General features: G+C 41.8%; 1 protein-coding gene across 2 annotated transcripts; it reads right to left on the bottom strand.

The window, feature by feature from the left end:
* Window positions 1-11,385: 11,385 nt before the first annotated feature.
* LOC123729720 (actin-associated protein FAM107A-like) lies at window positions 11,386-16,726 on the bottom strand. 2 transcript variants are annotated; one of them, XM_045705816.1, is made up of 4 exons: window positions 16,569-16,726; window positions 13,546-13,791; window positions 13,309-13,451; window positions 11,386-12,857 (listed from the first exon to the last, which is right to left on the bottom strand). In XM_045705816.1, exons 1-3 carry the CDS (start codon window positions 16,692-16,694, stop codon window positions 13,314-13,316), a joined length of 510 nt encoding a protein of 169 aa, XP_045561772.1. In that variant the 5' UTR covers window positions 16,695-16,726; the 3' UTR covers window positions 11,386-12,857; window positions 13,309-13,313. The 2 variants fall into 2 exon arrangements, with proteins under 2 accessions (XP_045561772.1, XP_045561771.1); XM_045705815.1 differs by having other exon boundaries at window positions 13,309-13,791.
* Between the last annotated feature and the right edge of the window lie 754 nt (window positions 16,727-17,480).

The raw sequence follows: 17,480 nt of genomic DNA on the forward strand, positions 1-17,480 counted from the left end.
CAAAGCATCCTTCACTCATGCTGCCAAACATACCCTCGTAAAACTGACCATCCTACCGATCCTTGACTTCGGCTATGTCATTTACAAAATAGCCACCAACACTCTGCTCAGCAAACTGGATGTAGTCTATCACAGTGCCATCCGTTTTGTCACCAAAGCCCCATATACTACCCACCACTGTGACCTGTATGCGCTCATTGGCTGGCCCTCGCTTCATATCCGTCGCCAAACCCACTGGCTTCAGTCGTTGTTAGGTAAAGTCCCCACCTTATTTCAGCTCACTGGTCACCATAGCAGCACCCACACGCAGCACACGCTCCAGCAGGTATATTTCACTGGTCACCCCCAAAGTTAATTCCTCCTTCGGCCGCCTTTCCTTCCAGTTCTCTGCTGCCAATGACTGGAACGAACTGCAAAAATCACTGAAGCTGGAGACTCATATGTCCCTCACTAGCTTTAAGCACCAGCTGTCAGAGCAGCTCACAGATCACTGTACCAGTACATAGCCAATCTGTAAATAGCCCATCCAACTACCTCATCACCATATTGTTATTTATTTTATTTATTTTGCTCCTTTGCACCCCAGTACCGCTACTTGCACACTCATCTTCTGCACAGCTATCACCCCAGTGTTTAATTTGCCATACAGTAATAATTTCGCCACTATGGTCTATTTATTGCCTCACCCCCCTTATCCTACCTCATTTGCACACACTGTATATAGACTTTCTCTATTGTATTATTGACTGTATGTTTGTTTATTCCATGTGTAACTCAGTGTTGTTGTTTGTGTCGCACTGCTTTGCTTTATCTTGGCCAGGTCGCAGTTGTAAATGACAACTTGTTCTCAACTAGCCTACCTGGTTAAATAAAGGTTAAATAAAATATTAAATAAAAATATTATGACATGGACAATCAACAGATCAGTGCTGACTTGACCAAAATGACTATTAGGTCAACTAATTCTGATCCTATACTAGTTTACTAATTAGGTTACACATCCTTAATTAAAATAACTGAGATGTATGGGGTTAAAATACCCCCATGCAAATTGAAGCAGAAGTCATAGGAGGTGGGTCTGGGCACACATGAAGGTGACGTATTATTGGTGATGTTGTGGCATACAGACAATGGTTTCCTTTCCCAACATTGTTCTCATTTTATGGCATATCCTTTTGCACCTCCCTATATTCATGGTGTCATATCCCACTGTTAGTCCATACTTCATACTATCAGAGCTGTTTCAGACCAGACCAAACAGTGCATATGGTCTTAGGAGAGGGCAATGTTGTTGCTTTCTGTCTGAGAAAGTAGAATATCTTTGTGCCTTAGTTTATTCACTTAACCATGTTTTTTAACATTTGTTTCTATGTCACTGAAACCAATACCAGTTAATCAACATTCAAACCACTACTACTTCGTTCCTATGTTGGTTCCGTTTTTCTGTGCTCCGTTTTATTTACTTAACAAATAAGGAACACTCAAAATGTGCACTTATAAATCATAACAATTTTAATCAAAATACAGCTGTAGACAGAAGTCAAAGATCAAACATCACATATGCAACTGATGTCTGTCATGAGTTCTGTCCCATAGGAAAAGTCCCAAGTTATTTTATTAAGCCCGAACTCCAGCCCTAGTGATGTCACTGCATACGTCATTACCTGCTACTCCTCAGACCAAGCCCATGCGTACACAGCTATACAAACTTGCAAGAGAGATACAATAGTTCCTGTGTTTTCTAAGGCCTCAGCAGTAAATGTCCACTCCCCAAGTTGATTTATAGAGGTATGTCTGACTAGCCTCTTATCTCTTCTACTCCCCTCCCCGGCTCTATGTTTATCTTTGAAGTGCTTTCTCACAGACCCCATGCAATAATTCACACATTTCTCAGACCATTTCTTCATAAGAGGCAGAGACTTAGAAAAGACTGTGGAACAATTTTAAAAACCTTATAATGAATGAATATATATATATATATTAGTTAATCTGTAGTCTAGGACCCTATACATGTATAGGAGGAGGGGTCCCTAGCCCCTCCCCTTTGAGATACTCTCAAAGATCGGCTATGAAAAAGCCAACTGACACTTACTCTTGTGTTATTGACTTGTTGCACCCTCGACAACTACTGTGATTATTATTATTTGACCATGCTGGTCATTTATGAACATTTGAACATCTTGGCCATGTGCTGTTATAATCTCCACCTGGCACAGCCAGAAGAGGACTGGCCACCCCTCATAGCCTGGTTCCTCTCTAGGTTTCTTCCTAGGTTTTGGCCTTTCTAGGGAGTTTTTCCTAGCCACCGTGCTTCTACACCTGCATTGCTTGCTGTTTGGGGTTTTAGGCTGGGTTTCTATACAGCACTTTGAGATATCAGCTGATGTAAGAAGGGCTATATAAATACATTTGATTTTGATTTGATATTAATACAACATAAGCATAATCAATTATTATAATACATCAAACATTTGGTGCAGCCCCTATCATGACCCCAATTTGACTCCATCACCTACCATTGTAATGTGTTTTTTTTGTCCCATTTGGCTCATTAGTCATCCTTCTCTTACTTGTTTTGGTTTTGAAATGTACAGCCCCATCAGAAACATTCAGGGTTTACAAGTGAGTTGACTTTCTGGGCTCTGTATTGACTCTGTATTCTGGCTCAGACTGGGCTCATAAAAGCGTTTCTTGTTCGAGGCACATGCATGCGTCGATTGAATGATAAAATGTGAAATGTATGGCTATAAAAGGCATACTTTTTATTTTATGGCTGTTCTGTTACCAGAGGTTCACACTGAGATCCCTATGGCAACACACATACCATATAGCCTATCAGATTAATCCTATACAACCTCTCAGCCAATGAGCATTTCCATAGTAGCCACACCACTTAACATGAGAGTTCAGGTACCACAGGCTTTGATGTTGAGACCATTTCAGTTAGAAATAGTTTGCAATTATATTCCACGTGCTAGGGAATCAAATCAGTTGTATGCATGCCATTTCTATCTGCAAAGGTCCCTCAATGTTATGCCCATTTAAACAATATTTCACCCTTGTCCTCTGTGGTGGTGGGAGGGATCTCAGTGTGTGTTCTCTGGCTTCTCTGTACTTTGCACCTATCTCTCTTGGAAGAAGTATCGGTCTACTGTCTGCATGACCTGGTTATAATATGTTTACACAGTTGATAATCAACATAGAAATATACAAAAACATGCATATGATTATTATTACTACTCTGTTGTCCTGATGAACATTTATTTCTGTAATTCTGAAAACTATAAAATGTGACGTGAGAAGAACGTACATACGTGTAGCACGGTCTGAACTGTAACGTTACCTTAACCTCCTCATTGACTATATGATGGTCATATCTCTACCCAGTGACACACTGACGCCATTTCCCTGGTAACCATGTTGATTTAGTTTAGATTACAACTCTAGGATGTACAATAAGTTGTTGTGGGAGTCTGTTTATTTGTCGTTTTGTAGTCTTTCTCAACCTACCAAATATAAATAGTCCCTGACCCCTCCCTTGCCCTGGTACTGTGTAACAGTTCTGTTTGTAACATACAACATGTTGAGTGACCAAGACAGACCTGAGTTCAAATACTATTTGAAATATTTTAGTTTGCTTAGGAGTGGAAAGATAAAGCCAGCTCTCTAACTGTGATGACAAGACAGAATGCAGTCTGATAGAAAATCTCAAGGTACAGTCTTACCTGTATGATTACAGTTTAAACACATCAATAAGGCTGAAAATGGGTAGGCCTATATTTATTATATAAGATTTAGGGCTCTATTCAATCTGTATCACTGAAGTTGACTTTCCAAGATGGCGTAGCAGTCAGACGTCTTTGTCCTTCGTCTTGTCGTGTCCCATGTATATATATATTTACAACTTTTCTTCGCATATCTTTTTATATATTTTTTCAAAAAACTCAACGTCAAAACACTCTCCTGTAACCCGCCTCACCAATTAAAAAAAAAATAAAGTATTATTTACCTCAAATCTGAAATTTACAACAGAAGCTAGCCAGCGGTTAGCCAGAGGTTGGCCAGTTCACTGGCTAACGTTGGAGTTCAGCTAGCCACGGTTGGTGGTCATCAGCTATCCCTTAGCTCGAAAAGCTATCGCCAGTTTTGTACAGCGCGACTCAGACCAGAGCATACCGGACCTATTTTCTCTCCATATCCCCGGATTTCTACCGCAGGCTCTGGACATTTACACCTGGATCTTACAGCTAGCTAGCTGCTACCCGAGTGACTATTGGCTAACGTCGGTCCCGGAGCTAACATCAATTATTCCGGAGCTAGCCAGCTGAAGAGTTCCATCAGCCACTCCTGGGCTACAATCACCTATCTGGACCCGTTTTACTGCCGATGCGGAGCCCCATCGGGCCTTCACGACTGGACTACCGACGTTATCTGCCTGAGGGAGTTATCCAACTGGCCCCTCCGTCGCGACGTAACCTGAACACCCATCTGTGGCCCGCTAATCGTTAGCTGTCTTATCGGCTGCTATCTGAATAGGTCTATCGGACAATTTTCTTGGGCCACTATAACTATTTTGCCAATTGGACTGGTCCCCCCTACCACACGGAACCCCACTAATCTACAGACGGAAACGCACGAGGTGGCTAAAAACAGGCCTCCCCCATCTTCCGCCAGCTTGCTGCTACCTATGGCCCGGCTAGCTGTCTGAATCTCACGGGACCCTTATGATCACTCGGCTAAGCATGCCTCTCCTTAATGTCAATATGCCTTGTCCATTGCTGTTCTGGTTAGTGTTTATTGGCTTATTTCACTGTAGAGCCTCTAGCCCTGCTCATTATACCTTATCCAACCTTTCAGTTCCACCACCAACACATGCTATGACATCTTCTGGTTTCAATGATGTTTCTAGAGACAATATCTCTCTCATCATCACTAAATGCCTAGGTTTACCTCCACTGTATTCACATCCTACCATACCTTTGTCTGTACATTATACCTTGAAGCTATTTTATTGCCCCCAGAAACCTGCTACTTTTACTCTCTATTCTGGACGTCATAGACGACCAATTCTCATAGCTTTTAGCCGTACCCTTATCCTACTCTTCCTCTGTTCCTCTGGTGATGTAGAGGTGAATCCAGGCCCTGCATTGCCTAGCTCCACTCCTATTCCCCAGGCACTCTCTTTTGATGACATCTGTAACCGTAATAGCCTTGGTTTCATGCATGTTAACATTAGAAGCCTTCTCCCTAAGTTTGTTTTATTCACTGCTTTAGTACACTCTGCCAACCCGGATGTCCTAGCCATGTCTGAATCCTGGCTTAGGAAGTCCACCAAAAACTCTGAAATCTTCCTCCCTAACTACAACATTTTCAGACAAGATAGAACGTCCAAAGGGGGCGGTGTTGCAATCTACTGCAGAGATAGCCTGCAGAGTTCTGTCCTACTATCCAGGTCTGTACCCAAACAATTTGAACTTCTACTTTTAAAAATCCATCTCTCTAAAAACAAGTCTCTCACTGTTGCCGCCTGCTATAGACCACCGTCTGCCCCCAGCTGTGCTCTGGACACCATATGTGAGCTGATTGCCCCCCATCTATGTTCAGAGCTCATGCTGCTAGGTGACCTAAACTGGGACATGCTTAACACCCCAGCCATCCTACAATCTAAACTTGATGCCCTCAATCTCACACAAATTATCAATGAACCTACCAGGTACCACCCCAAAGCCGTAAACACGGGCACCCTCATAGATATCATCCTAACCAACTTGCCCTCTAAATACACCTCTGCTGTTTTCAACCAAGATCTCAGCGATCACTGCCTCGTTGCCTGCATCCGTAATGGGTCAGCGGTCAAACGACCTCAACTCATCACTGTCAAACGCTCCCTGAAACATTTCAGTGAGCAAGCCTTTCTAATCGACCTGGCACGGGTATCCTGGAAGGATATTGACCTCATCCCGTCAGTAGAGGATGCCTGGTTATTTTTTTTAAATGCCTTCCTCACCATCTTAAATAAGCATGCCCCATTCAAGAAATTTAGAACCAGGAACAGATATAGCCCTTGGTTCTCTCCAGACCTGACTGCCCTTAACAACACAAAAACATCCTGTGGCGTTCTGCCTTAGCATCGAACAGCCCCCGTGATATGCAACTTTTCAGGGAAGTTAGAAACCAATATACACAGGCAGTTAAAGCCAAGACTAGCTTTTTCAAGCAGAAATTTGCTTCCTGCAACACAAACTCAAAAAAGTTCTGGGACACTGTAAAGTCCATGGAGAATAAGAACACCTCCTCCCAGCTGCCCAGTGCACTGAGGATAGGAAACTCTGTCACCTCCGATAAATCCCCTATAATTGAAAATTTCAATAAGCAGTTTTCTACGGCTGGCCATGCTTTCCATCTGGCTACCCCTACCGCGGTCAACAGCACTGCACCCCCCACAGCTACTCGCCCAAGTCTTCCCCATTTCTCCTTCTCCCAAATCCAGTCAGCTGATGTTCTGAAAGACCTGCTAAATCTGGACCCCTACAATTCAGCCGGGCTAGACAATCTGGACCCTTTCTTTCTAAAATGATCTGCCAACATTGTTGCAACCCCTATTACTAGCCTGTTCAACCTCTCTTTTGTGTCGTCTGAGATTCCAAAAGATTGGAAAGCAGCTGCTGTCATCCCCCTCTTCAAAGGAGGGGACACTCTTGACCCAGACTGCTACAGACCTATATCCATCCTACCCTGCCTTTCTAAGGTCTTCAAAAGCCATGTCAACAAACAGATTACCGACCATTTCGAATCCCACCGCACCTTCTCCACTATGCAATCTGGTTTCAGAGCTGGTCATGGGGCACCTCAGCCATGCTCAAGGTCCTAAACCATATCGTAACCGCCATCGATAAGAAACAATACTGTGCAGCCATCTTCATTGACCTGGCCAAGGCTTTCGACTCTGTCAATCACCACATCCTCATCGGCAAACTCAATAGCCTTGGTTTCTCAAATGATTGCCTCGCCTGGTTCACCAACTACTTCTCTGACAGAGTTCAACGTGTCAAATCGGAGGGCCTGTTGTCCGGGCCTCTGGTAGTCTCTATGGGGGTGCCACAGGGTTCCATTCTTGGGCCAACTCTTTTCTCTGTATACATCAATGGTGTCGCTCTTGCTGCTGGTGAGTCTCTGATCCACCTCTACGCAGACGACACCATTCTGTTTACTTCTGGCCCTTCTTTGGACACTGTGTTAACAACCCTCCAGACGAGCTTCAATGCCATACAACTCTCCTTCCGTGGCCTCCAACTGCTCTTAAATACAAGTAAAACTAAATGCATGCTCTTCAACCGATCGCTGCCTGCACCTGCCCGCCCGTCCAGCATCACTGCTCTGGACTGTTCTGACTTAGAATATGTGGACAACTACAAATACCTAGGTGTCTGGTTAGACTGTAAACTCTCCTTCCAGACTCACATCAAACATCTCCAATCCAAAGTTAAATCTAGAATTGGCTTTCTATTTCGCAACAAAGCATCCTTCACTCATGCTGCCAAACATACCCTCGTAAAACTGACCATCCTACCGATCCTCGACTTCGGCGATGTCATTTACAAAATAGCCTCCAACACCCTACTCAATAAACTGGATGCAGTCTATCACAGTGCCATCCGTTTTGTCACCAAGCCCTGTATACTACCCACCACTGCGACCTGTACACTCTCGTTGGCTGGCCCTCGCTTCATACTCGTCGCCAAACCCACTGGCTCCAGGTCATCTACAAGACCCTGCTAGGTAAAGTCCCCCCCACCTGTAGCACGCGCTACAGCAGGTATATCTCTCTGGTCACCCCCAAAGCCAATTCTTCCTTTGGCTGTCTCTCCTTACAGTTCTCTGCTGCCAATGACTGGAACGAACTACAAAAATCTCTGAAACTCGAAACACTTATCTCCCTCACTAGCTTTAAGCACTAGCTGTCAGAGCAGCTCACAGATCACTGCACCTGTACATAGCCCATCTATAATTTAGCCCAAACAACTACCTCTTCCCCTACTGTATTTATTTATTTTGCTCCTTTGCACCCTATTATTTCTATTTGTACTTTGCACTTTCTTCCACTACAAATATACCATTCCAGTGTTTTACTTGCTATATTGTATTTACTTTGCCACCATGGCCTTTTTTACCTTTTCCTCCCTTATCTCACCTCATTTGCTCACATTGTATATAGACTTATTTTTCTACTGTATTATTGACTGTAAGTTTGTTTTACTCCATGTGTAACTCTGTGTTGTTGTATGTGTCGAACTGCTTTGCTTTATCTTGGCCAGGTTGCAATTGTAAATGAGAACTTGTTCTCAACTTGCCTACCTGGTTAAATAAAGGTTAAATAAAATAAATAAATAAATAAAGTTCAGCGTTACAGCTTGCTTGAAATTTAAAGGCAATGTTCCCGCATTAGCAGAGACTGCATTCATGGTAAACACTGCATTCGTCAACTCAATCGGAAATTACCTTTATATTTATATTTCACAATCTGTACCTCTTCAGCGATACGGATGGAACAGAGCCCTTACTCTGTTTGGTTCACGCTGTGCTGCATTTTCACTGCCGTTCGGATTAGATACCAAATCCTTATTGTTAAATTGAATCAGAGGTACTAGCTAAAGCCTTCTAGTTGAACTCTACCTTGTTTAGGCCAATGACCTGTGTTTGGTCCTTAGCAGGTTATACTTGCTCAAAAGCAATCATTCTAGCTTCACAAGACAGTGACTGACTGACTGCAGAATGGAAAATATGCAAACTCTGTGTGAATGGCTTAATGTTATATGTTAGGTATAATTGCTGTTCATGACTTTGTTGATAACCTGATAACCTGTGTTCATTTGTTTGGTAAATAGATTCTTCTGTTGAACCTTTCCTTGGTTACTATTTGTTTTTAACAAACTGATTTATTTGACTCATGACCAACACTTTTAAATGCACAAAGAAACGTGTATGAAAAAATAATACAAAAAAGTGTCTTTATTATAAGTATATATATATATATATTGTATATCCTTTTTTGTAAAAGCTGTTTTGAGCCAATAATGTATGGATGCAATGCATCATGGCTTATTGATCAACATGTAAGGAAGGAGCCAATGATTTGTACCTTCGATATATGATCGCAGGAAATTCAATACAACCTCTTTGTCTATGCATTGTGTGTTCTGTCATTTTACTGTCATTTGTTTTATTTAGTCAGGGCCATGTTCATTAGGCACCAAACAGAAGAAAACAGTCTCAAACAGGGAGGGACTTTAAGAAAAACTATTTAAAATGTTCTGTTTCGAAACATTTCAAAATGTTTCGCTACAGTGTGCCCTACTGAACACGACACAGTAGATGTCATTACATTTTAGTCATTTAGCAGACACTCTTATCCAGAGCGACTTACAGTAGTGAATGCATACATTTCATACATTTTTTTTTTTTTTTCTGTGCTGGCCCCCCGTGGGAATCGAACCCACAACCCTGGCGTTGCAAACACCATGCTCTACCAACTGAGCTACAGGGAAGGCATTACAGTGAGTGTCATGGTATGTTATAATAATACCATTGCTTATACATTTACCTTGTGATCTATTCTGCCATTTGGTGGGGGCAGTATATACCTGAGTGTGGCTGATATAGGATGTATGGTACAACAGACATAGGATGCTGTCTGTTACGCTAAAAATATATAAAATATAGATGCACATGAATAATATTTTCAATGTCCGTTTTATTTTTGACAAAGTAAAAATGTGTCCAAGGACATTAATGTGTCACCAAACAATGATTCACTAGTATCACAATATTTGTTTGGTAAAGACATTCTTCTGTTGAACCTCTCCTTGGTTTTGTTCCCACTCGTGGGAATTGGTCTATATGGATAGGGCTAGTCATAAGCATAGGCATAACCATGGTAGCAATTCAAGATATTAGACCAAAGTTGAAGACACAGCTGTTCACAAGACTGAATCCAAACATTACGCTGTTGATTTATGTGCATTTTAAATTTACTGTACTTTTCGCCTTGTTTGTTGATAACGAAATCTGAAAATACTCTGGATACATTCAGTAACAAGATTGAGAATATTTCTGGAAAATGTGGGGAAGGTGCAACGGAAGTAAAAAAATGACAAGGGTTTGAGTGAGAGGACTAACTGGTGTCTCCAAGTGGCCACACCCCTCTCCAAAGTGTACACAGTTCCTAAGTCATTTCAATACACTTTTATGACTCAAAGAAGAGACTTCAACTATAACCAGGTTTCCATCCAACCTTTTCATGCGAGTAAAGTACATGTCGGATAAAACATTTCAAGAGGGGCCTGTGGAAACAGCAAATTTGTCGGTAATCTTTCCAAATGTCACAAAACAAAATACGCTAGAAAAGGTGGAATTTTTTTGTGTCCTTAAAATGTATTATAGTGGCAAAAAAAGTATGTGAACCCTTTGGAAATACCTGAATTTCTGCATAAATTGGTCATAAGATTTGATCTGATCTTCATCTAGGTCACAACAATAGACAAACACACAAAAACTATATGTGTTCATGTCTTTAATGAACTGTGTAAACATTCACAGTGAAGGGTGGGAAAAGTATGTGAACCCAAAGGATTTAATAACTGGTTGACCCTCCTTTGGCAGCAATAACCTCAACCAAACGTTTTCTGTCATTGCGGATCAGACCTGCATAATGGTCAGGAGGAATTTTGTACCATTCCTCTTTATAAAACTGTTTCAGTTCAGCAATATTCTTAAGATGTCTGGTGTGCTCTCTTGAGGTCATGCCACAGCATCTCAATCGGGTTGAGGTCAAGTCTCCCCCTCGGCCACTCCAGAAGGCGTATTTCCTTCAGTTGAAGCCATTCTGTTGTTGGTTTACTTCTGTGTTTTCGGTCGTTGTCCTGTTGCATCACCCAACTTCTGTTGAGCTTCAATTGTCGGACAGATAGCCTAACATTCTCCTGCGAAATGTCTTGATAAACTTGGGAATTCATTTTTCAGTCGATGATAGCAAACTGTCCAGGCCCCGAGGCAGCAAAGCAGCCCCAAACCATGATGCTCCCTCCACCATACTTTACAGTTTGGATGAGGTTTTGATGTTGGTGTGCTGTGCCTTTTTTTTGTGAGTGTTTTTATAGGACAAGGCAGGTCTAACCAGCATCTCCAATCTCGTCTCAATGATTGGACTCCAATTAGCTTTTGGAGAAGTCATTAGCCTAGGGGTTCATATACTTTTTCCAACCTACACTGTGAGTGTTTAAATGATGTATTCAATATATACAATAATTTGTGTGTTATTAGTTTAAGCACACTATGTTTGTCTATTGTTGTGACTTAGATGAAGATCAGATCAAATTTCCAGTTAATTACAAAGTGTTCACATACTTTTTCTTGCCACTGTATGTGAGAAATGGTGGTGGAAATGCCTTTATGCGCAGGTATTTATATAATAACCATCATATAAAAGTAAACTTGGAGTCACATGATGATATTGTGTGGTCCTCCCATTATGAAAGCATGCAGGTTATTAGGCTACAGATGGAATAAGTCATGAACTTTGCAGTGTGGAAAAGGTGCACGGTGATGAGGTTGATGCTCCTTTCCAATACATATTGAGGGTCTTATTTTAATGACATGATGACATGATGATTGATGCTTGGCTGCCATTTGACAAATAAAACATAATCGGGCTCTTTTTGTCCATAAGTTTCTCATCATGTAGCCTATTCCAACACTGTATCTAGGAGCTGTTACCTAGAGCACACATGCCATGACCAGAGTGGGCACATTCGCTATTAAACAGCAACATGTTCAGTGACAAAACCATCAGTAGAGTTGAAAATGAGATGGAAATCCATTTAACTTGAATTTTTTTAGAGATACTTTTGTAACCCTTTCAAGCTTTAAGCAAGTCATCAAGTTCCAGATCTGTTTGTGATGTATAGCCAGATCCGATGGTTGTTGTCATGCAAAACATGTTCATATGAGGTTGGCAAGACAACAGAAGTAAATCTGGGACCAGGCTAGGAGGGACTCAATCCCTAATTGGAGTAAGTAAAGATGTTCTTCAATGGCCAAATGAACACGTCGAAGACATGTTCAGGTACCAATCTGCACCATGCATGCATCCATCTTTCCCCACCACCTCCCTCCACTGATCTCACCTTCAGTCTCTTGACCATCAATCTACTCATGATGATTAATGATGTTAAATTGCTTGTTTTTTGTTGTTGTTGCTTTACAGCGCTTTGAGATTTCTTCATGTAATGAATAGCGTGATAAAGGTTGAATAAATTATACATTATTATTATTATTATCTGTACTCCCATGCAGCTGAACCATGCCAAGCATACTATCCAACCAACATGATCTGTCAACAAGATCCAATAGCTCAATGTCAACCAGTCGGGGAAAATCTCAATGGCATACTCCTTGCGTCCACTCTCCTCTCCCCTTCTCTAAAAGCCATTGGAGAAGAAGGTCAGAGGGGAGGGACCTCCGGCTTTCTCCTTCAATGGCTTTTGAGAAAGAGGTGAGGAGAGAGGACACAAGGAGTATGCAATTGAGATTCTGCCAGGATACTTACTGTATTCCTTCGCCTTCACTACTACACCTCCATGTAGTCGCGTATCCCCACCATCCTATCTACACTTCATGGAGATGCTCTAACAACAGCATGCCACTCTAACCATACTTTACACAGCTTCCTGTCAGTCAGTCCTTTTAAACTGCCTTCTCCCCACATCCAGTATGGTGGTGCATCTCAGGCTCTCTTTAACTCTGATGAACTCTGGGGAACTCTGCAGGCACTGTTTTTGTGCCTTTAGCTCTCTCTCCAGCTGCAGGGAAGAGATGGACACTGACAGTCAGTGAATACAAGAGCAGATTGGAATGAATACAGTGTGTATGTACAAAGCTGCAACCCAATGGTATTCAGCAGGGGTCTCAAACTCACTCCATGGAGGGCCTTGTATCTGCTGGTTTTATTTATTCCCTTTCAGTTAAGACCTAGATCAGTGACCTTAATCAAGTACAACGGAGGAGTAAAAACCTACAGACACTTGGCCCTCCATGGAATGATTTTGACACGTGATATACAGTATGTAGTATGTACAGGTTGCAGGAGCTGAATAAGTAATGTCTGCTCTGCTTTGAGCATTGTGTGTAAATGAGCTAGTAAGGCGTGATTGAAACTGTGTGCAATGCAAATCATGTCATGGAGAGCAAGGTGTGCTTGGCTTAAGCCAATGGCAGTCATGTGACCATGATGTTGACATGGAGCATACCAACCTCCTTCAGCCTCTGATGCCTCTTGAGCAGTTCCTGTTGGAGAGAGAACCTGTTCTTATTCTCCTCCTCTGCCTCTCCCCTGTTCCCAGTTCCTCTGTTCCAGAACATGCTGGAGCTCTGGCTTCCCCTCCAGACATGGACCTCTGTCAGAGAAAAATTAAGGCAGTTGATGTCTGTGTGTGTGTGTGTGTGCGTGCGCGTGTTCGTATGTATGTTCAGCATGCGTGTGTGCGCTACCTTGTGCAAGCCCCACGTCTTGTGTGTCATCCTTAGTTCCCTGTGGAGCTCCTGGTGGCTCTTGGAGACTCTGACCGGGTTGAGTGGCTTCTTGAGCTGGATGATCAGATCACTGACCCCCTCACTTCCTGACTCTCTGGCTGAGGTGGTGGTCCACCTGCCTTCCTGGGCCCTCCTGGTCCTCTGCACCTTGACCCTGACCCTGCTCTCCATCTCGGTCCGACAGCAGGCCAGCATGGGCTGAGGCTGGGGGACAGAGACAAAGTCAACTTTTTGCTTGAGATCATGTCCTCGTTTTTAAATAAAACTATTTCCCACAATGTAATTATTGAAAAATAGATTTTAGAATTGATATAATTGTACCAACTTGGTCAAATAAAGAAGTATGAGTTCGGACAGGTGAACTAAAGATATGAATCTCAGACTATTTGAATAGTTACCATTATTTGATTTGTAATACAGCTAAGGTGGTTGCTGCTGTAGACTAGCTACCACAGCTGTCACTGACTGGCACTATGAATCCCGAGGACTGGTCAGAGGTGGGCAGGGCTGGGACTGGGAGGCTACCTCTACAGCCAATCCCTGTTCCACTACCCTACACCTTTGTCTCCATCACACCTCAGCCCCGCCTACCACCCTGGCCACACCTCTATTCACATGATCACTCAGGTCGTCCTGTAGCCTCGCTATCCACCCATTGTCTCCCCTCCCTCCCTCCCTCTACCTCTCCCCTCTCTCCCTTCCCTCCCCTTTGCGACTCTCTTTCTCCCCTCGTCATTCTCTCTCCATCTTTCTCCCTCCAGTGTCCCTCTATCTCTTCCCTCCATCTCCCTCTCCCCTCTCCCTCCACTCTGCACCGTGCCTCACTCTCTAGGCTAGGTTGGATTATCCAGGGGCTCAAGCCCCACCCTGTTTAAAACCACTCACAGGAAACTAATCGGCGGACCTATTTACATAATCACACCTATATTGTTGGGGATTTACAGTATCACAAAGCACCTCCACACGCCTCATGGTAGATACACACTACAGGCTACTGTCCTGGACACAGATTAAAGGACCCCCCCCCAGAAGAAGTTGCCACCACTATTTTGACGTAATTTACATAGACACTTGTGGTTTCTAGCTAACGTTGCACAAATAAAAGCAGTGGAGCATGTAAAGGAGCAAAACTTAAGTGGTCAAAACCATTCATCTTGGGGCAGTGGGTTTGCAAAATGCTATCATATGATCTTTTTTTTTTTTTTTTAAAGCTGGAGGTGCAGAAACATACATTTGCACCCCCTATTTTTATTTGTTCAGTGGATTAAGGCTGTTTAGCTCATCTCAGTCGTGAAGAGGAATAACTTTGCAGCTGTATCTGATGAATAAACAATGCCTTGCTGATGAGTGTTAACAATAAAATACAACCCATCTCGGAAACATAACGTAGGCTGAAAATAATTTGTATGTCATATCATAGGAAAAGACACCACCACATTCACATGGATTTGAATGTCCAAATGTTGAATATAGATTTCTGGTGCCAAATTGTGGTCTTGTGACCATTTTGAGAAATCATATGAAACTTCTCTGAATCATACTAAACACCTTAAAGCAACAATCAGCAGTTGAAACAACAGTACTCCCAGCTCCTGTTTCAGTAAAAAGCTGAGGGATGGGGTTAGAGAAATGCAACCACTCTCAAATTCATAGAGATGCAAGGCCTGACCATAAATTATATCAAATGTGAACTTTTAACCATGTTTTGAGGCTTTATAGTGTTCGTTTATATTTACGACTAAGCTCATGAGGCATTTATAAGTTATATTCTTCAAGAATCAATGGGCACATTAATTTATAGGTTAACAAAATATGTAGCAACTGCAGATTGCACCTTTAAATATGCAACAATCGTTATGCCATTTCCTGGTTGCTAAAATTCTAAACAGTTTGCCTAATTTCAGTTTATGTGACAAAACAATCAAGTATAGTGAAGAGAATCTTTGTACCATATAAACCCCCTGTGAAATATATTTTCCATAAATAAAAATGTTTTACACTGCATGAACAGAGTGATTGGCTCAAACGCATAAACAAATTAACTTTTAACAAGGCACATGATTGCTACATGGTTCCATATGTGTTAATTCATAGTTTTGATGTCTTCACTACTATTCTACAATGTAGAAAAATCAACAAAAACCTTTGAATGAGTTGATGTGTCCAAACTTTTGACTGGTATGATATATAGTCTGTATGATGTGGAACACACAAACTGCAGTTCAACAAATAGCCCATAGAGAGAGCCCAAGTTGCATCATTTACATTGAAACAATTTCCTCTACTCTCATTCCACAATGACACAATGAATTTGTTCAAATTCTGTAAACTAGATTCATTTGACTTGAAAACCCCCACAATTCCCATCCTGTACAGGGAAGTGTTCCATGTTGTTGAGTGATGCTGAACGTGGTTTCTTTAATACCTCAATCATCAGTCAAAAGCCAGTCTGGATCCAGTCTAGATCCCTCTTCATAGGATGTCTCTCAAGGCCCTTAACTATAAAACATCTCGTAGTAGGAGTGCTGATCTAGGATCCGTTTATCCTTCATAATGAATAAGAATAAATGGACAGGATGGACATGATCCTAGATCAGCAGTCCTACTCTGGGATCTATGTATGGGATGTCTAGTCTAACGGATCTTCCTGGGGAAGCAGCCAACTGTGTGCACCATCTCTTGCCAGGTTACGTACATATTGGACTTCTGATTATTTGCAACCAGCTGAACAGTAGAAGATAGGAATTAATCACACTGTGGTTCCATTTAAGAACCTGTCACACTTTACCATCTGTTTCATTACAATTAAAGAGGGAGCTTATAGGTATTAAGTTATACAGTACTATAGTATATACTACAGTTTATACTACTACAGTATAGACGAGAGTACTAGTGCATAGTACTGATGTACTACTCAGCATTTTCCCCTACAGAATAGATATTTACACTAGACAGTGTCGATGCTACAGATGCTTTCTCACCTTATCAAAGGGGCTTTTCTCTTTTGTCCCGGAGCCTCCAGCAAACACCCAGCTGTCTCTGAATTTGACATCCTTGATTATGCTGCTTCCTAGTCCGACAAATATGTCCCCGATTTCATCAGTCATCCCGACGAGAGATTGAGGGTCAGAGTGGATGTTTGACTGTTGTAATTTGAACACAGGATGTAAAATGTATGTTGAATTATGAATGAGGAATGGGCACCGATATGGAAAATCTATATCAATATCAGTAGCATTTTTCCCCCAATATGAGCACAGAGAGAAAGGTGTGTTGAAATGATATATTTACAAACCAACAGAGAAAACAACATACTCATCAAGGTGTAACACATCTTTATAATATGTCTCATGTACAACTAGTCAAGCAACCTATGAAGACTAAACTCTCTTCTGATGAGATCTAAGTTGATCCAAAGGGTTACACATGTAATATAAAGTGCGATACAAAGTGTACATTAATACAAAGCGAATGATGATAAGACACTTTTTAAGAACTTTTAAGAAAATCATATTATGAGAGACAGACTTAAGAGACAGACTTAATTAACATGTAGGACCCCCCTCCTATGTCTATCTCCTTTACAACGAGCGCTATCACGCTCCTAATTCTGATGAAACAGAGTACTGGGTTACTTTCAAGAAGTGAGGGAGGAGGTTATGAATAAATAAAGATGACTGACTGATAGATGACAGAGTTCTGATACATGGATCAGGAACAAAGAGAAAACTTCAGACATCATAAGAGTCTTCTGAACTGTCTGTATCACTTTGACATTCAATTATTTACTTCATAATCAATTATTCCTTTGGAATATTTGGTTGAGGAGATAGGGTCAAATTCTAATTGCTGTGTTCAGCTATGAAGAATGATTGAGAGTATTGAATAAGATA

The sequence above is a fragment of the Salmo salar genome, chromosome ssa22 (assembly GCF_905237065.1).
Source record: "Salmo salar chromosome ssa22, Ssal_v3.1, whole genome shotgun sequence".
Taxonomy (NCBI): domain Eukaryota; kingdom Metazoa; phylum Chordata; class Actinopteri; order Salmoniformes; family Salmonidae; genus Salmo; species Salmo salar.